This window comes from Macaca thibetana, chromosome 8 (genome assembly GCF_024542745.1).
Source record: "Macaca thibetana thibetana isolate TM-01 chromosome 8, ASM2454274v1, whole genome shotgun sequence".
In the NCBI taxonomy this organism is placed as follows: domain Eukaryota; kingdom Metazoa; phylum Chordata; class Mammalia; order Primates; family Cercopithecidae; genus Macaca; species Macaca thibetana.
In genome coordinates this window covers 121,273,681-121,294,892 of record NC_065585.1, presented here as the reverse complement: position 1 = coordinate 121,294,892, position 21,212 = coordinate 121,273,681, and the positions used below count along the sequence as shown (strand labels likewise).

General features: G+C 43.5%; 1 protein-coding gene across 6 annotated transcripts in view; it reads left to right on the top strand.

Moving 5' to 3' along the window:
- Nucleotides 1–19,477, top strand: part of PIWIL2 (piwi like RNA-mediated gene silencing 2) — an 89,780-nt gene extending 70,303 nt beyond the window's left edge. For all 6 annotated transcript variants that reach the window (XM_050801402.1, XM_050801406.1, XM_050801403.1 and 3 more), the window contains 3 exons: nt 14,813–15,066; nt 16,131–16,238; nt 17,194–19,477. In XM_050801402.1, coding sequence (XP_050657359.1) covers nt 14,813–15,066; nt 16,131–16,238; nt 17,194–17,350 — 519 coding nt within the window. In that variant the 3' untranslated portion in view covers nt 17,351–19,477. The remainder of the gene's footprint in view (nt 1–14,812; nt 15,067–16,130; nt 16,239–17,193) is intronic.
- Nucleotides 19,478–21,212: the final 1,735 nt, after the last annotated feature.

Sequence of the window (21,212 nt, the reverse complement as noted above, 5' to 3'; positions counted from 1 at the left end):
CAACAAGAAAAACACAACCCAATTTTAAAATGGGCAAACATTTTGACTTAGACATTTCTTCAAAGAGTATATACAAATATTAAGCACATGAAAAGAAGCTAAATATCATTTGTCATTAGGGAGTTGGGAATCAAAACCATGAGATGCCACTTCACACCAAAACCAGATAAAGACATTGCAAGAAAGGAAAACTACAGAAAAATCCTCAACAAAACATTAGCAGAATGAGCCTGTGTAAAAAGAATTCTGCATTGAGACTATACTAAGTTAAATAACGCTCCTCCAGATTTATGTCCACCTGGAACCTGTGAATATGATCATATTTGGAAGCAGGGTCTTTGTAGATGTAATCAAATTAAGATGAGGTAAGACCAGATTAGAGTGGGCCCTAAGCCAGTGATGGGTATTATTCTAAGAAGACAGGGATAGGACACAGACAGGGAGAATACCATGGGAAGATGCAGACAAATGGGAGAAGGTGACGGGAAGGAGGCGGCAGAGATTGGAAGAATGTGTCTACAAGCCAGAAATGCCAAGGATTGAGACACCAGAAGCTTGAATAGACAAGGAAAGTTTTTTTATTTCTTTTTTTTTCTGAGACAGTCTTGCTCTGTCACCCAGGCTGGAGTGCAGTGGCATGATCATAGCTTACTACCTCCCAGGCTGAAGCAGTTTTCCCACCTCAGCCTCCTGAGTAGCTGGGTCTACGGGAATGTGCCACCATTTCTGGCTAATTTTTTAATTTTTTTGTAAAGACAGGGTCTCACAGTGTTGCTTAAGCTGGTCTGTAACTCCTGGATTCAAGCAGTTCTCCCGCCTTGCCCTCCCAAAGTGCTGGGGTTATAGGCATGAACCACTGCAGCCTAGCAAAAATTTGTTCATAGCGCCTTTGGGGGAAGCATAGCTCTGCTGATACCTTGGGAACCATCAGAGAATAAATCTTTGCTCTTTTGAGCCACCCAGTTCGTGCTACTTTGTTACAGCAGCCCCAGGAAACTAGTAAAATCACCAAGTGGGTTTTATTCCAGTTACGCAAGGCTGGTTCAACAGTCAAAAATCAGTTAATGCAATCCATCCATCAACAAGCTAAAGAAGAAAAATCATATGACCACTTCAGTAGATGAAGAAAAATCATTTGACACTCATTCATGATTTAAAAAAAAAAAAAAAAGCCAGGTGCAGTGGCTCACGCCTGTAATCCCAGAACTTTGGGAGGCTGAGGTGGGCGGATCACCTGAGGTCAGGAGTTGGAGACCATCCTGACCAACATGGAAACCCTACTAAACTACTGTTTTTAGTCTCTACTAAAAATACAAAATTAGCTGGGCATGGTGGTGCATGCCTGTAATCCCAGCTACTCAGGAGGCTGAGGCAAGAGAATCACTTAAACCTGGGAGGCGGAAGTTGCAGTGATCCGAGATTGTGCCATTGCGCTCCAGCCTGGGCAACAAGAGTGAAACTCCATCTCAAAAAAAAAAACAAAAAACGGATTCCCAGCAAATTGGGAATAGAGGGGAACTTCATCAATTTGATTTAAAAATCTACAAAAAATCTACAGCTAACATCATACTTAATTGTGAAAAACTAGATGCTTTCCCCCTAAGATAGATGCTATAGTCTTTATGACTACTTTTAATCAACTTCATGCTGGAAGTCCTAGCTAATGCAGTAAGAAAAGGAAATTAAAGCCTTGCAGATGGGGAAGGAGAAAACAAAACTATCTTTACAGATAGCCTGATTGTCTATGTAGAAAATCCCAAGAAACCAACAACAAAAAAAACCCTGCTAGAATTAGTAAGTGAGAATTGCAAGGTTGTAGGATACACAGTTATACAAAAGGCTATTGCTTAAAAAAAAAAAAAAAAAAAAGTCAATTTCATTTCTGTGTACCAACAATGAACAATCAGAATTTGAAATTTTAGATGATAAATGTTTGTATTAGCAGAAGAAAATGGAGTGCTTTGGTTTCAGCCTAAACAAATTACATACAAGATGTAGACATGGAAAACTACAAAACTGATGAAAAAAATCAAAGAATATCTAAAAAATGGAGAGAGATTCTGTATTCATTGATAGGGAGACTCAATATCATTAGGATGTCAATTCTTCCCAACTTTGATTGCTAGATTCAATGCAATCTTACTCAAAATCCCAGCAAGTGATTTTGTGGATATCAACAAACTTGATTCTAAGGTTTATATGGAGAGGTAAAGACACAGGATAGCCAACACAGTACTGCAGAGGTCTGATGCTGCCCAGCCTAAAGACTTACTGTAAAAACTACGGTAATCAAGATTGTGTGGTATGATGAAAAGACAGCTAAGTGGAACAGAATAGAAAGCCCAGAAATAGACCCACACAAATATAGTCAAGTGATTTTTGATAAAGGAACAAAGGCAAGTCAGTGGAAAAGCAGTGGTCTTTTCAAAAAATGGTGCTGGAACAAGTAGCCACCTACATGCAAAAAACTCCATGCATAGACCATACACCTTTGCAAAAACTAAAATTATAGACATATGTTTAAAATGCAAAACTATAAAACTTATAGAAAACATAGAAAATCTAGGTGACTTTGAGTTTCGTGATTACTTTTTAGGTATGATGTCAAAAGCCCATGAAAGGAAAAATTGATAAATTTTCATCGAAAATTCATCGAAATTAAAAACTGCTGGGAAACACTGATAAGAGAATGAAACGACAAGCCATGGTTAGGAGGAAATATTTGCAAAACACGTATCTGATGAAGAACTGATATAAAGTATACAAAGAACTCTTAAAACTCAACAGTAAGAAAATGAACAACCCAATTAGAAAATGAGCAAAAGACCTGAACAGACATCTCACCAAAGTGCATAGATAGGTAAGGACAGGTGTGGTGGTTCACGTCTGTAATCCCAGCACTTTGGGAGGATGAGGCAGGCAGATCACGAGGCCAGGAGTTGGAGGCCAGCCTGAGGAACGTGGTGAAACCCCATCTCTACTAAAAATACGGCTGGGTGCGGTGGCTCACACCTGCAATCCCAGCACTTTGGGAGGGGCTGAGGTGGGCTGATCACCTGAGGTAGGGAGTTCCAAGACCAACCTGACCAACATGGAGAAACCCCGTCTCTACTAAAAATACAAAATTAGCCAGGCGTGGTGGCGCATGCCTGTAATCGCAGCTACTCAGGAAGGCTGAGGCAGGAGAATCGCTTGAACCTGAGAGGCAGAGGCTGCGGTGAGCCGAGATTGTACCATTGCATTCCAGCCTGAGCAACAAGAGCGAAACTCCATCTCAAGAAAAAAAAAAAAAAAAAAAAAAAAAAGGCCAGGCATGGTGTCACATGTCTGTAATCAATCCCAGCTACTCAGGAGGCTGAGGCAGGAGAATCGCTTGAACCAAGGAGGCAGAGGTTGCAGTGAGCTGAGATTGCACCGCTGCACTCCAAGCTGGGTGATAGAGCGAGACTCCATCTCAAAAATAGAGAGATGGCAAATTAGCATACAAGCAGATGTTCAATATCACATTCCCTTAGGGAACTGCAAATTAAAACAATGAGATACCACTACACACCTGTAAATGACCAGAATTCAAAAACTGGTAATGCCAAATGCTGGTGAGGGTGTGGAGCCACGGGAACACTCATTCACTGCTGGTGAGAATGAAAGTGGTACAACCACTTTGGAAAACAGTTTGGCAGCTAATTACTAAACTAAATATGTGCTTACATACACTTACCAGCAGTCACGCTCCTTGATGTTTTCCCAAATAAGTTGAAAACTTAACGCCCACACAAAAACTTGCACGTGAATGTTTATAGCAACTTTATTCATTATTGCCAGAACTTAGAAATGTCCTTCAGTAGGTGAGTGGATAAACTGTCATGCATCCAAAGGAATATTAATTGTGTTAAAAGAGATAAGCCATTGAGCCATGAAAAGACATGGAGGAATCTTAAATACATATTGCTCAGTGAAAGATGGTAATCTGAAAAGGCTATATATGATTCCAGCCATATGATAAATGGCATTCTAGAAAAGGCACAAATGTGGAGACAGTAAAAAGTGACTCAGTGGTTTGGGAGGGGAAGAAAGGAATAGGTGGCACACAGGACTTTTAGGGCAGTGAAACTAACATTATGTATTTGTCAAAACCCATAGAACTGTACAACACATGTAAACTGGACTATAGTTAAAGTGTCAACATTTAGTAATCAGTTGTAGCAAATGTACTGTAATGCAGTATGATAACAAAAGGGGAAACTGTTTATGGATGGGAATAGGAGGTGGGAGGAGGGCATAGGGAACTCTGTACTATTGCCTCAGGTTTTCTTGTAAACTTGAAAATTCCTCTAAAAAATAGTCTCTTAATTTAAGAACGCACGGACACACCATGAGGTACCACATCATATGCACGAGGATGTCAAAAATTAAAAGAGGCCAGGCATGATGGCTCATGCCCGTAATCCCAGCTCTTTGTGAGGTCAAGGTGGGAGGATTGCTTGTGCCCAGGAGTTTGAGACTGCCTGGGCCACATAGGTCGACCCCTATCTCTACAAAAATAAAAAAATGGCTGGGTGCGGTGGCTCACGCCTGTAATCCCAACACTTTGGGAGTCCGAGGTGGGTGGATCATGAGGTCAAGAGATGGAGACCATCCTGGCCAACATGGTGAAACCCCGTCTCTACTAAAAATACAAAAAGTAGCTGGGCATGGTGGTAGACGTCTGTAGTCCCAGCTACTCGGGATGCTAAGGCAGGAGAATGGCATGAACTTGGGAGGCAGAGCTTGCAGTGAGCCGAGATCATGCCATTGTGCTCCAGCCTGGGTGACAGAGCGAGACTCCGTCTCAAAAAAATAAATTAAATAAATAAATAAATAATGAAAATAAATTACCTGGGCATGATGGTGCACATCTGTGGGCCCAGCTACTCAGAAGGCTGAAGTGGGAAGATGAGCCCGGGAGGTCAAGGCTGCAGTGAGCTGCGATTGTGCTGCTGCCCTCCAGCCTTGGTGACAGAGTAAGATCTTTTAAAAGAAAAGATTAAGTAGCCGGGCGCGGTGGCTCACGCCTGTAATCCCAGCACTTTGGGAGGCCGAGGTTGGTGGCTCACGAGGTCAGGAGTTCAAGACCAGCCTGGCCAAGATGGTGAAACCCCGTCTCTACTAAAAAATACAAAAAAATTAGCTGGGCATGGTGGCACACACCTGTAATCCCAGTTACTCCGGAGGCTGAGGCAGAGAATTGCTTAAAAACCTGGAGGGGCAGAGGATAAAATTTAAAAGACAAGTAATAAAAGTGTTGTCCAGGACATGGAGAAATTGGAAACTTCATAGATTGGTAATGGGATTGTAAAATAGTGCAGCTGCTTTGGAAAACAGTTGGGCAGTTCCTTAAAAAGTTAAACATGCCGGGCCTGGAGGTGCAAGCCTGTGGTCCCAGCTACTCTTAAAGATAAGGTGGGAGGGTCACTTGAACCCAGGAGTTTAAGGCTGTAGTGTGTGATGATCACACCTGTAAATAGCCACAGTACTCCAACTAGGGCAACATAGACTCCATATGTAAAATAAAATAAAAATCAAAGTTAAACAGATTTACCACATGACCCAAGAATTCTAGTCCTAGGTGTGTACCCAAGAAAATTGAAAACATAAGTCCACACAAAAACTTATACACAGATGTTCATAGCAACATTATTCATAATGACCAGAAATTGAAATAATACAAATGGGCCAGGTGCAGTGACTCACACCTATAATCCCAACACTTTGGGAGGCTGAGGCAGGTGGATCACTTGAGGCCAGGGGTTTGAGACCAACCTGGGCAACATGGCGAAGCCGCATCTCTACCAAAAATACAAAAACAATCAGCCAGGCATGGTGGTGTGCATCCGTAATCTCAGCTACTAGGGAGGCTGAGGCAAGAGAATCGCTTGAACCTGGAAGGCAGAGGTTGCAGTGAGCTGAGATCACACCACTGCACTCCAGCCTGGGCGACAGAGCAAGACTCTGTCTCAAAAATAAAATGAAATTTTAAAAATCCACAAATGTCCACAGACTGATGAATGGACAAAATGTGACATATGCATACAATGGAATATTATTCTGTAATAAGGAATGAAGGACTGAGACATACTACAACATGGATGAACTGTGAAAACAGTATGTTCAGTCAAATTATTTAAACATAAACCGTGGCTGGGCGCGGTGGCTCAAGCCTGTAATCCCAGCACTTTGGGAGGCCGAGACGGGCGGATCACGAGGTCAGGAGATCGAGACCATCCTGGCTAACAAGGTGAAACCCCGTCTCTACTAAAAAATACAAAAAACTAGCCGGGCAAGGTGGCGGGCGCCTGTAGTACCAGCTACTCGGGAGGCTGAGGCAGGAGAATGGCGTGAACCCCGGAGGCAGAGCTTGCAGTGAGCCGAGATCCAGCCACTGCACTCCAGCCTGGGTGACAGAGCAAGACTCGGTCTCAAAAAAAAAACATAAACCATTTATGATTTTATTTGTGTAGTATAGTCCAACCCATGAAGACAAAACACATTAGTAGGCTCCAGGAGTCAAGGAGGCACTGGGGGAGTGACTGCCAGTAGATATGGGATTATCTTTCGGGGTGGTGAATATGGTTTTTTTTTTTTGAGACGGAGTCTCACTCTCTCCCCCAGGCTGGAGTGCAGTGGCTCAATCTCCGCTCACTGCAAGCTCCGCCTCCTGGGTTCACACCATTCTCCTGCCTCAGCCTCCTGAGTAGCTGGGACTACAGGCACCCATCACTACGCCCGGCTAATTTTTTGTATTTTTTTTTTATTAGTAGAGACAGGGTTTCACCGTGTTAGTCAGGATGGTCTTGATCTCCTGACCTCGTGATCTGCCCACCTCGGCCTCCCAAAGTACTGGAATTACAGGTGTGAGCCACTAGGCCCAGCCGGAGTGATGAATATGTTCTAAAATTAAATAGTGGTGATGGTTTCAAAATTCTGAAAGTATAAAAAAACTTTGAATTGTATAGTTTAAGTGGATGAGTTTGGCCAGGCATGCTGGCTCACATCTGTAATCCCAGAGCTTTGGGAGGCCAAAGTGTGAGTATTGCTTGAGGCCAGGAGTTGAAAGCTGTAGTGAGCTATGATCACACCACTGTACTCAGGCCTGGGCGACAGAGTGAGACTTTGTCTCTAAAAATAATAATAGTAAAGTAAATAAAAGGATGAGTTTTGTGGTATATCAAACTATATTTCAGTGAAGCTGTTCAAAGTAAAAAGCACTCCTCCACCTGACAGCTTTTTAGTTCCCATGGTGGAATCAGCAGCCCTGCCAGGGAAGAATGCCTTCACATGCTTGGGTGATTTCCCCTGGGCCCCGTCCTTCCTCCTCTGATGCTGTGCCGCATCTAAGGCCTTCACAACACTACATGTTTTCATATTTTGTCCAGCTTTTCCACATGTCCTGAGTTGTGGGGCTTCTCAGAATTCATGGTTCACCACCTGAAGCCCCCCAGATAATCTTAAGCTCACATGTGATTTATTTAATTTAATATCTATATTTAGATTTGTATCTCTAGTTCAGGAGTTCTCAAAATGTTTGATATTAGGGCCCCTTTATATTCTTAAATATTATTGAAGGCCCCCAAAGAGTTTTTATTTATATGGATACATATCTGTCAATAATTAGCATATTAGAAGGTAAAATTTTCAATGTTTATTAATTTACTTAGAAATCACAATAAGCCAGGCATAGTGGTGCATGCCTGTAGTTTCAGCTACTCAGGAGGTTGAGGTGGTAGGATCTTTTGAGTTCAGGAGTTTGAAACCGGCTTGGGCAACATAGCAAGACCCATCTCTAAGGAAAATTTTTAGTTGGCAAAGTGGCTCGTGGCTGTAATCCCAACACATTGGGAGGCTGACGTAGGAGGAGCACTTGAGCCCAGGAGTTCAAGACCAGCCTGGGCAACATAGTGAGACCTCATATGTATAAAAAATTGTTTAGGTTAGCTGGTCATGGTAGTATATCCCTGTAGTCTCAGCTGCTCAGGAGGCTGAGGTTGGAGGATTGCTTGAGTTTAGGACGTTAAGACTGCGTGAGCCATCATCACACCATTTTACTCCAACCTGGGCAACAGAGCAAGACCTTGTCTCAATCAATCAATCAATCAATCAATTCAGCATGTTAACAGATTTTTTTTTTTTTTTTTTTTTGAGATGGAGTCTCATTCTGTCGCCCAGGCTGGAGTGCAGTGGTGCGCTCTCAGCTCACTGCAAGCTCCGCCTCCCGGGTTCACACCATTCACCTGCCTCAGCCTCCCGAGTAGCTGGGACTATAGGCACTTGCCACCGTGCCCGGCTAGTATTTTTGTATTTTTTTTTTTTAGTAGAGATGGGGTTTCACCGTGTTAGCCAGGATGGTCTCGATCTCCTGACCTCGTGATCCACCCACCTTGGCCTCCCAAAGTGCTGGGATTACAGGCGTGAGCCACTGCTGCCGGCCTGTTTTTTTTTTTTTTTTTTTTGAGACGGAGTCATGCTCTGTTGCCCAGGCTGGAGAGCAGTGGTATGATCTTGGCTCACTGCACCCTCTGCCTCTTGGGTTTAAGTGATTCTCCTACCTCAGCCTCCCGAGTAGCTGGGATTACAGGCACCCGCCACCATGCCTGTCTAATTTTTGTATTTTTAGTAGAGTTGAGGTTTCGCCATGTTGGCCAGGCCGGTCTCGAACTCAAGCTGGTGACCTCAGGTGATCTGCCCACCTCGGCCTCCCAGAGTGCTGGGATTACAGGCGTGAGCCACCGTGCCCGGCCAACCCATTCTTTTTTTTTTTTTTTTTTTTTTTTTTTTTTTTGAGACGGAGTCTTGCTTTGTCACCCAGGCTGGAGTGCAGTGGCACAATCTCCACTCACTGCAAGCTCCGCTTCCCGGGTTCACACCATTCTCCTGCCTCAGCCTCCCGTGTAGCTGGGACTACAGGCGCCTGCCACCACGCCCGGCTCATTTTTTTTTAAATGTATTTTTAGTAGAGACGGGGTTTCACCGTGTTAGCCAGAATGGTCTCGATCTCCTGACCTCGTGATCCGCCCGTCTTGGCCTCCCAAAGTGCTGGGATTACAGGCATGAGCCACCGCGCCCAGTCCCAACCCATTCTTTATGCCTTTTCCTGACACATTTCTCCCTCTAGGGAGCAAATCTCTTACATTCCTCTGTTGCCAAAGCATTTTATTTATATCTTTATTATGTTATTTATAATGAGGGCATTTACTTTATGTGTCTGCCTCCCTGCCTCCCCTTTTTGAGTTCTGTGAGGATCTGGATTGTATTAAAATAATGTTTTAGCTGAGCGCGGTGGCCCACGCCTGTAATAATCCCAGCACTTTTGGAGGCTGAGACAGTGAGGCACATCACTTGAGGTCAGGAGTTCGAGACCGGCCTGGGCAACATGGCAAAACCCCATCTCTACTAAAAATACAAAAATTAGCCAAGCATGATGGCGGGTGTCTGTAATCCCAGCTACTCGGGGAGCTGAGGCAGGAGAATCACTTGAACCTGGGAGGCGGAGGTTGCAGTGAGCCTAGATCATGCCATTGCATTCTAGCCTGGGTGACTGAGCGAGACTCCATCTCAAAAATAATAATAATGTTTTAATTTTCCGAGATAAATACAATGGCTCATATCTAGTGGACACGAAGTATTTGTTCTGTGAATGAATAGAGCCACACATAAAAACATCTCAAACACTCAGCAGACATTTTTTGCCTAACAGCCTTGCCCAAGGGATACCAAGATTAATAAGCACAGTCTTGCTTTCAAGAGCATTTAATACTTACTGTTTCATGTGTCTACTGAGTACTGAAGTGGTTTTTGTAACATACATTTAGGAGTTCCAACCTGGACAACGTATTGAGACTTTGTCTCTACTATAAATAAAAAAATTAGCTGGGTTTGATGGCACATTCCTGTAGTCCCAGCTATCCTTATAGTCCCAGCTGCTCAGGAGGCTGAGTCAGGAGGATCGCTTGAGCCCAGGAGGTTGAGTGATAGAACAAGACCCTGTCTCAAAAAAGGAAAAGAAAAAAAACACGTTTAGGAGTTATGTTTCAGCCTTGTAATTTGTCTTATATTCTGACTCCTCCCTCAACCATAGTTTTATAACTTATAAAATGAAGAAAATAGACTGGATGACCTAGACAGCTTAACATTGTTGATTATTTTTAGATTTTTCAGCTCCTTGATTCCTTTCAGTTCTGTTAGAGGCCTACATAGGGCTGAGTGTGGTACCTTGAACTCGGTGGTTGGTTGGCAAATGTTAAAGAAGGAGGTGATGTCAATAATTACCAAAGTCAAATTTGATTTCTATTTTTCTTTTTTTTTTTTTTGAGATGGAATCTCACTCTGTCACCCAGGCTGGAGTGCAGAGGCACAAACTCCCCTCACTGCAACCTCTGTCCTCCGGGTTCAAGCGATTTTTCTGCCTCAACCACCCAAGCTGGGATTACATAGGTGCACGCCACCATGCCTGGCTCATTTTTGTATTTTTAGTAGAGATGGGGTTTCACCATGTTGCCCAGGCTGGTCTCAAACTCCTGACCTCATGTGATCCGCCTGCCTTAGCCTCCCAAAGTGCTGGGATTACAGGCATGAGCCACACTGTGCCCGGCCCTCTATTTCTCACTCTGTTGATTTTTTAAGTCCCTTCTTTGTGCTTCAGCATATCTGTATATCCTTGATGTAGCTCAGTCTCAACTTTTGTGTACAGTATATATACATATATATATGTGTATATATATTAAGATTTTACTTTATCCCTTTTAACAATCCTGAGAAGGTGAGGGGATCATTTTTCTTCACTTTTCAACTAAAGAAACTGAGTCCTGAAGGTCATAGCTAAAGGAGCAGCAGAGTCAGACTCAGTCCCAGGGTCTCCTGATCCAAAATCCAGTGTACTCTCTGTTTCCTTGTCTGTCAAATGAGGGTTTCTTCCAGATCTGAGCTCCTGGGTTATCTACCTTTTAACACAGCGAGTCAGTTAGTAGTCTTTGGGAATTAACAGGAACTGGTAACTTGAGCAGAATAGAAATTGGCAAGATCCTGCAGAGTCTCAGAGGACTGGTGAGAAGGTGGAGCCCCAGGCTGGAAAATGGGCATGATTCAGGCTAAATCCTGGGGTTTCAGAAGCAGGGGCCTGAAGGGGTACTGCCACTGAAGGGTCAAACTCCACTGTTTTTCATTCCCTGCTCAAGATGGAGAGCAAGGGAGGAGCAGTCTGTTGGTGTGGCTTGAGTCATCTACACATCCTTTGGTTAGTGAAGTGGTTCTCAACTGAGAGCAATTTTGTCCTCCCAGCGGGTGATATATAAAGGCATTTTTAGTTATAAGGGTAAGAGATTGCTCCTGGCATTTAGTGGATAGAGGCCAGGGATGATGTTAAATGTGGATTCTGCAGTGCACAGGACAGCCCTCTAGGATGAAGAATTATCTACCCACAAATGTCAGTAGTGGTGACAGGTTGGGAAGCCTTGGGTTGGGTTAGGGCATGTTAACTAATAGTCCCACCAGACAGGAGGAAACTCAAGTGCTATTACTGAGAAAACATGGAGTAGATGCTGGAAAGCCAAAAAACAATTTTAAAGGTACTTCAGGCCAGGTGTGGTATCTCACACCTGTAATCTGAGCACTTTGGGAGGCCAAGGCAGGCATATCACTGAGTCCAGGAGTTTGAGACTAGCCTGGGCAACATGGTGAAACCTCTGTCTCTACAAAAAATACAAAAGTTAGCTAGGCATGGTGGCACACACTTATAGTCCCAGCTACTCAGGAGGCTGAGGCAGGAGGGATGGCTTGAGCCCGGGAGGTGAAAGTTGCAGTGAGCAGAGATGGTGCCACTGCACTCCAGCCTGGGCAAGAGAGTGACACCCCATCTCAAAAAAATAAAGGTATCATAAACTGGGGCAATCTGAGACTGTGAGGATGAATTACATACTTGTAAATGTAGTGCTTGAGGCTTCTTAGGAAAGGGGGTCATTAATAAAATATTTGAAATTCTGGGCCAGAAGTGGTGGCTCATTCCTGTAATCTCAGCACTTTGGGAGGCTGAGGGAGGAGGATAACCTGAGACCAGGAATTTGAGACCAGCCTGGGCAACATAGTGAGACCCGTCTCTAAAATTTTTTTTTTTTTTTTTTTTTTTTTTTTGAGACAGAGTCTTGCTCTGTCGCCCAGGCTGGAGTGCCGTGGCGTGATCTCGGCTGACTGCAAGCTCCACCTCCTGGGTTCACACCATTCTCCCGCCTCAGCCTCCCGAGTAGCTGGGACTACAGGTACCAGCCACAATGCCCGGCTAATTTTTTCATATGTTTAGTAGAGACAGAGCTTCACTGTGTGTTAGCCAGGATGGTCTCGATCTCCTGGCCTCGTGATCCGCCCATCTCGGCCTCCCAAAGTTCTAAATGTTTTAAAATAAAATTAGGTCGGGCGCAGTAGCTCATGCTTGTAATCCCAGCACTTTGGGAGGCCAAGGTAGGCGGATGACCTGAGGTCAGGAGTTTGAGACCAGCCTGCCCAACATGGCAAAACCCCGTCTCTGCTAAGAATACAAAAATTAGCCAGGCATGGTGGTGCACACCTGTAGTCCCAGCTAGTCCCGGCTACTTGAGAGGCTGAGGACCAAGAATTGCATGAACCCGGGAGGCAGAGATTTCAGTAAGTCAAGATTGCGTCACTGCACTCCAGCCTGGGCAACAGAGCGAGACTCTGTTTCAAAAAAAATTAATTGATTTAATTAACTGGCATAGCGACAAGCACCTGTAGTTCTAACTACTTGACAGGCTGAGGCAGGAGAATCTCTTGAGCTTAGGAGTTTGAAGCTGCAGTGGCTATCATTGCACCACTGCAGTCTAACCTGAGCAACAGAGTGAGACCTCAATTATTTAAAAAAAAAAAAAAAAAATTGAAACTCAGAACTTTGTAAAGGGATTCTAAGTGCTTATTTTTTAAAAGTATTCTTGGAAATCACATTTTCTTGTAGTGTAACCTGTAAGGAACAGTGCATACATATATATAATTTATATCTAAACCTAATTCATAATTTAGGTTTTTGGGTGGTTTTTTTTGTTTGTTTTTGTTTTTGTATTTTTTGAGACAGAGTCTCGCTGTGTCACCCAGGCTGGAGTGCAGTGGTGCAATCTCGGGTCACTGCAACCTCCACCTCCCATGTTCAAGCAATTCTCCTGCCTCAGCCCCCTGAGTAGCTGGGACTATAGATGTGCACCACCACACCTGACTAATTTTTGTATTTTTAGTAGAGACGAGAGTTTCACCATGTTGGCCAGGGTGGTCTTGAACTCCTGACCTCAGGCGGTCCACCCACTTTGGTCTCCCAGAGTGCTGGGATTACAGGCATGAGCCACTTGTGCCCAGCCCATAATTTAGGTTTTTGAGGGTAAGTGTGAACACAAACTTAGAATGAACCACACTCCACTAGAATCAAAACCAAATTAAATTAAAGCACTTTTAAAGGGAACTTCCATTTTAAGTTGAACTGAACTTATCCTCTTGAATTTATTTTATTTTATTTTTTTTCGAGATGGAGTTTCGCTCTTGTTACAATCTCAGCTTGCTGCAACCTCCACCTCCTGCGTTCAAGTGATTCTCCTGCCTCAGCCTCCCAAGTAGCTGGGATTACAGGTGCTCGCCACCATGCCCGCCTACTTTTTGTATTTTTAGTAGAGACGGGATTTCAGCATGTTGGCCAGGCTGGTCTTGAACTCCTGACCTCAAGTAATCCACCCACCTTGGCCTCCCAATGTGCTGGGATTACAGGCGTGAGCCACCGTGCCAGGCCCTTCTTGAATTATTGAAGTTGAACACCTGCCGGGCGTGGTGGCTCACGCCTGTGATCCCAGCACTTTGGGAGGCCAAGGCCGGTGGATCATGAGGTCAGGAGATCGAGACCATCCTGGCTAACGCAGTGAAACCCCGTCTCTACTAAAAATACAAAAAATTAGCTGGGCATGATGGTGGGTGCCTGTAGTCCCAGCTATTCTGGAGGCTGAGGCAGGAGAATGGCGTGAACCCGGGAGGCGGAGCTTGTAGTGAGCCGAGATCGCGCCACTGCACTCCAGCCTGGGCGACAGAGCGAGACTCCGTCTCAAAAAAAAAAAAAAAAAAGAAGAAGTTGAACACAACTAGAACACGATTATATTCCCTAAATGGGGAAAAAAAGTATTCTTCAAATTGATTCAAGCAAGCATTTAATTTAATTTGGACCCATAGACAATTCACATATCTAGCTGTTTGCTCATTACTTAGTTCCAGTAAAAATGTTTCACAGCATACCAGATTGTAGGATAATACTTAGTAAAGGGTCTTTTTACTTGTCAGCAACTTGAGATGTTGCAAATAGGTAAAAATCTGATGGCGGCGGATCTGTGGCATATGTGGTCTTATGTTAGAATTTCTCTAACACTTTACCTCATTCTTTGCCCAGACAGTTATTAGTGTTAAATCCAATAGAAGGAAAATTGATTCAGCCTGTAGTTTTCCCACCATTCCTTTGAACTTGTTTGCATTGTTTGTGGATAAGCTGTATGCGTGTGACTCATAACTTGCTTGTTTTGCTTTCATGTTTTATAACACCTTTGCTGCACCAGGCGTGTTTTACTACCCCAAGGAAGTCTAAAAATGATCGGAAGCTTTTTTTCCCTGCCCTCTAGGCACAGTAGCTTTGAGACTAACTGCAAAAGGATCTGCCCTGACTCCAGGTTGCACAATGTGAGTAGGCCTCTCACTGACTGTGGTCCGTAGCCTGAGGGCCCTGTGAGTCACCACATCCTGGCTGTCATTTCAGGTGAACCACTGTCTACCAGAGAAGATTGTGGTATACCGTGATGGAGTGTCTGATGGCCAACTGAAGACAGTTGCCAACTATGAGATTCCTCAACTACAGAAGTGTTTTGAGGCTTTTGAGAATTATCAGCCCAAGATGGTGGTGTTCGTAGTTCAGAAGAAAATCAGTACTAATCTATATCTGGCTGCTCCTCAGCACTTTGTGACTCCTACTCCTGGAACTGTGGTAGATCATACAATAACAAGCTGTGAGTGGTAAGTGAGTAAAATATGTAGTATTGGAGGAAGAATAAGTTGGAGATGTTATCACTTTCCTGAGTATTGGAATGGGGAGGTTTCCTGGAGAGGTGTGGACTAGAATCTCAGAGATGCTACCATTAAAAGAATGAAGCTTTAAAAAATATTTAAGGGCCTGGCATGGTGGCTCACACCTGTAATCCCAACACTTTGGGAGGCCGAGGCTGGTAGATCACCTGAGGTCAGGAGTTCAAGACCAGCCTGGCCAACATGGCAAAACCCTGTCTACTAAAAATACAAAAATTAACCATGTGTGATGGTGTGTGCCTGTAATCCCAGCTACTCAGGAGATTGAGACAGGAGAATCACTTGAACCCAGGAGGCAGAGGTTGCAGTAAGCTCAGATCAGGCTACTGTAATCCAGCCTGGGCAACAGAAAGAGACTCTGTCTCAAAACAAAAAAAGATTTTAAAACAAGAAAGCTTTTACCTGTTAAGTGTAAAGTTGAGCATACATTGTTTTGCTAAGATAGTGTATGCTTAACTTCTAAAGGTAGATAAGGGAGTTTCTACCACCATTTTTTTTTTTTTCTTTTTTTCCTTTTTGAGGCAGGGTCTCACTTTGTTGTCCAAGCTGGAGTGCAGTGATGTGATCTCAGCTTACTGCAGCCTCAACCTCCTTAGGCCCAGGTGATCCTTCCACCTCAGCCTCCTGAGTAGCTGGGACATTAGGCGTATGCCCAACTAATTTTTGTATTTTTTGTAGAGATAGGGTCTTGCCGTGTTGCCCAGACTGGTCTTGAACTCCCGGGCTCAAGGAATCTGCCTGCCTCAGCCTTCCAAAGTGCTAGGATTATAGGCGTGAGTCACTGCACCCAGCCTGCTACCAGCACCACCATTCTTCAGTAGCCTCTTGAGTCAGGAGACCTGGGTTCTAATCCTGGCCTGGCCTCTGTGTCCTTGGTCCAGTCATTTGACCTCTCTGAGCCTTAGTTGAAGGAGCTAGAATGATCTCCAGGATCTTTGCCAGCTCTGTCTGGCCGAATCTGACCATATCACTGATTTGTGGTTTTTCCTTCCTAGGGTGGATTTCTACCTTCTTGCCCATCATGTACGGCAGGGCTGTGGCATTCCTACGCATTATGTCTGTGTTCTCAACACTGCAAACCTGAGCCCTGATCATATGCAGAGGTGGGCCCGTCAGTAACTTACTCTTACTCTTTCTTAAATAATTCCGGCGTGCTAGCTAAGATGGATTCACTCTTCACCCTCAAATACATTTACCTCTTGATTTTCTTCTTCATATCTGTGACAATACTGGTGTCTTTTTGAGGAGTGATTAGAAATCCTGGTTTTATATTAAAATTACTTAAAGAGCTTTAAAAAATGTTGATGCCAGGCTTCCCCCCAAATATTCTGAGGCATCTGTATTTTTTAAATCTGTTCCAGGTGATTATGATATACAGCCAGACTTGAGACCCAACGTCATTGAGTTCAGATTATGTAAATACTCCACTAGGGTACTTACCTGTCTCCAGCCTTTTCTTGTAAACAAGAAATATTTTCTCTGTTTTCCTATAAAAACAGGAGGCCGGTGCGGTTGCTCTTGCCTGTAATCCCAGCACTTTGGGAGGTTGAGGTGGGCGGATCACCTGAGGCCAGGAGTTTGAGACCAGCCTGACCAACATAGCAAACCCCTCACCCCCATCTCTACTAAAAATAGAAAAATTAGCCAGGCGTGGTGGCGCATGCCTGTAATCGCAGCTACTCGGGAGGCTGAGGTGGGAGAATCTCTTGAACCCAGGAGGAGGAGGTTGCAGTGAGCTGAGATTGTGCCATTGCACTCCAGCCTGGGCAACAAAGCAAGACTCCGCCTTAAAAAAAAAAAAAAAAAAAAAACACACACACACAGGGAAGTGCCTACATTGAGAAGATTTACCCATGTCGTCTGACTTATGAATAGTGGGAATAGAAACAAGTCCACTTAAAAATAATGATTCTAAAAAGCTGCATCATGTATTCCTCTGCTCCCCAGTTTTCAGGAAGGTGTGCTCTGTGTCATATGCCTGTGGGTATTGTATTGTATTGCATGCCACAAATTGAAGGTGGAGGATGATGAGAATTATGTATTCTTCTTGGCCTACAGGCTGACTTTCAAACTGTGCCACATGTACTGGAATTGGCCTGGCACCATCAGAGTTCCAGCTCCTTGCAAGTATGCCCACAAGCTAGCTTTCCTGTCAGGACATATCCTGCATCATGAACCAGCCATCCAGCTGTGTGAGAACCTGTTCTTCCTGTGACTGCGCAGCCTGGAGATGGGCTGGTGAGAAGACAGGCAGCCTCTGAACTCAGCTGTGACTATTGCAGAATCAACGGAGACTGAAGTGGGCTTTTGTGTTATTTTCCCTTTCTCCAACCCTGTAGAATAAGATTTCTTTTTTGTCTTTTAAAGCTAATATTGCCAAGAAGTAAGTTTCTAAGTAACAGCTGAAAATGGCCTTGTTGTCTATGTAGAGCAAGTTACGGTAGTACTGCCGCTCTGCAGGTAAAGCAGGTGACTCTGGGGGACCATTAAGAGCCTCCAGCCAGGCGCGGTGGTTCATACCTGTAGTCCAAGCACTTTGGGAGGCCGGGGTGGGTGGATCATGAGGTCAGGAGATCGAGACCTTCCTGGCCAACATGGTAAAACACCATCTCTACTAAAATACAAAAAAATTAGCCTGGCGTGGTGGTGCACGCCTGTAGTCCCAGCTACTCAGGAGGCTGAGGCAGGGGAATCCCTTGAATCCGGGAGGCGGAGGTTTCAGTGAGCTGAGATTGTGCCACTGCACTCCAGCCTGGTGACAGAGCAAGACTCTGTCTCAAAAAAAAAAAAAAAAAAAAAAAAAAAAAAAAAAAAAAAGCCAACATGAGCTGCAGAAACCTGCAGAAGCAGCCATTATACTTCTAAGCTGTGCCCACCAAGTGGTTCCCATTTCTGGAGCCAGAGATGATAATTAATGAAGTCATCGCATGTTTCCTAAAGAGAATAAGTCAGGCAACTGGGAAAGGCAGTGGAAGGTCTGTGAAGCAAAGTTTTCGAGTAGATACTGCTATTACTGGCAGGTGTGCAAGGCGCGTAGTAAAATCAGTTTGTGGCATAGGTAGGCCCTTGCTGACTAAATCCTTTCTGGGGATTGAATTGATGATGTCCTGTGACTTGAGTTGGATTTGAAAATGGCTTCCCTTGGCCTCTTGAAAGAGTGCAGATGAAGCTTTTTCCGTAGCTTTCGGTAACTTTCCAGCATACCATGTCGATTTCTTCCTCCCCCAAATATACACATGCTCTTTTGCTCTTTGTGCCTGGTCTTCAGTAATTTTTAGTTTTTTAACAGGTGGAAAAAATCTAGCAGCTAGGCAAGTTCAGGTTGGGGTGGGAGTTTTTAGTGAGCTTTTCTCCCAAGTGTGTGGCCTTTATTTCTATTTATATATGTTTGTAAATGGAGTGACCCCCTTTCTCTTGCAAAATAACCTCTTCCTGGCTGTTGGCTCACTTTGCTGGAATTTTTCTGAATCCAGGTTAAGATTTCCAGAAGTCAGCTTTGGAAAACGTGACACTCCTACCAAAGTCCAGACGGTTTAGAAAGTTGTCACATACCATGGGTTTCAGTGTTTTTGGAAAGCCGTTTTTTTCTGTTTTTTTTCCCCCCCTCCATTTTAGAATCTTCTCCCAGTCCCTTTGGGCCTAGTTCTGTCTCATCTTGCTTTATTGGGTTTTAAAAGCCAGTCTTATTTAACCTTTTCTAATTTGTATTTATGTACTTATTTATTTTTTGGTATGATGGCAGGGAGGGGACAAAGCAGAAATACCCCTTTTATATGACAGTGTGTGAGAAAAGAAACTTTAGCTTAAAAATCCTTAAAATGTGCTCACTTCAGCAGCACATATACTAAAATTGAAATGATATAAAGAAGATTAGCATATAGAAAAAAAGAAAAAATATTTCCTTAAACCAAGAAAACCAAGAATGTTTTTAGTTTGTTGCGGTGCCCAGCAGAGGTTGAGGAGGGATGGGTGGTGTTGGTGCACTTCTGGTTTCATTTGGAGTGTGGGACATTAGGGTGAGACAAGGACCTGGAATTTAAAAACCACGGAATCAAACACTGTGAACCACTGGTCTCTGGCTAAACAGATCAGTTTTCTGATTTTCTTTGGAAGCATTTTGAATTTTTCTGTTGAAGTTAGATTTCCTAATAGTCTTTTTCTCTTAGATAACCAGAACAAATGGTTGAATACATTATAATACAAAAATTTCTTCACTTTTTATTCTTGGTTTTCTTGCCTTGTTTTTCGGTTTTAATGCCAAATGATTGGGTCATGGGGTGGGAAATAAAAACAACTTTGTATAACAATGTGTAGTTGTGTTTGAAATAATGTCATTTATTTATTATTATATTGATGTAATTATTTTTCTTCAGAGAGCTGCAGCACTTCCTAGAAACACTCATTACTCTGCTTTAAGGTGCAACTCCAGTGTTAGTAGTCAGGTAATTTCATCATGAGCTGGATAAGAAGACTTATTGAAAAAGACAGTAGCCGCCTCACTTCTCGGACAGATGAGGCACTTTTTGTGTGTGTGTGTGTGTGTGTGTGTGTGTGTCTCTCTCTGTGGTTTTTAGCTCTCTTTTTCCCATCAGACAATTTCTGTTACCCTAGTCAGAGCCAGAGTGCGTCCACTTGCAAGGGCAGCCTCCTCACCACTCCACTCTTTTTAACGCTTGCCCTTCTTTACATATACCTCACTGTGTGTCTGTCACCATTGAAATACCTTCCCTGGGTACAAAAATCCTGTTAGAAGGAATAAGATCTGGTGTTCAGTAGCATAGTAGAGCAACTATAGTTAACAAAAATTTATTGTACATTTCAAAATACAGGAGTGGAATTAGAATGTTCCTAACACAAAGAAATGATAAATGAGCCAGGTGCCATGGCTCATGCCTGTAATCCCAGCACTTTGGGAGGCTGAGATGGGTGAATCATTTGAGCTCAGGACTTCAAGACCAGCCTGGGCAACATAGCAAGACCCTGACTCTACAAAACATACAAAACTTGGCCAGGCTTGGTGGTGTGTGCCTATAGTCCCAGCTACTCAGGAGACTAAAGCAGGAGGATTGCTTGAACCCAGGAAGCAGAGGTTGCAGTGAGTCAAGATTGTGCCACCGCCCTCCAGCCTGGGTGACAGAGCAAGATTCTGTCTCAAAAAATAAAAAAAGAAAAAAGATAAATGTTTGAAGTGATAGTTAGTTACCCTGATTTGGTTCTTACACATCATATGCTTGTATCAGAATATCACATGTATGCCATAAATACGTACCACTACTATGTATCCAAAAATTTAAAAGTTTCAAGTACCTTCCCAAAGCACCTAGCTGTTCACTTAAGCACTACATTTCTTTAGAATACTACAGTTTTCCTATTTATTTAGAAACTCTGTGCTTCCTGAACTCATTCTAGAAAGAACCTCATTTCTGTGCAGTAGTCTCTCATCCATGGGGAATACATTTGAATAACCCCAGCGGTTGCCTGAAACCTCAGGTGGTACTGAATCCTATATATACGGTACTATGTAATTTGAATCTGAAACTCAGGATGTCTATTAAGTGACTAATGTGTGGCATCACTGGTGTGGACATTCTGGACAGACATGATTCATGTTCCCGGGGGATGGAGTGGGACAACGTGAAGTTTCATCACACTGCTCAGAACAGTTTGCAATTTATAACATAAATTTCTGGAATTTTCCATTTAATAGTTTTGGACTTTGGCTGACCAAGGGCAACTGAAACCTCAGAAAATGAAACCATGGTAAGGAGAGACTGCTGTACGGTGTGACAGGGTCCTGTTTACTTGGGCAGCATTTTGTTGAATGGTGTGAAAAATGAAGGAATTTTAGAAATGACTGTATATTTTAAAACCTTAAAATTTGGGCCTGAAATTAATTTTTCTAGAGACTTGGGATTATTAGAGAAGACCCTGTTTTTTCTTTCTGGCTCTGGCTAGCTGAGTTACTTAGTAACTTTTCCTGCCTAGAGTTTTCTTTTTTTCAAAAAATGAGGAACATCAAGAGCATGAGAACAAAAGCCACAGACTGAAAGAAAATATTTGCAGAATACACATCTGAT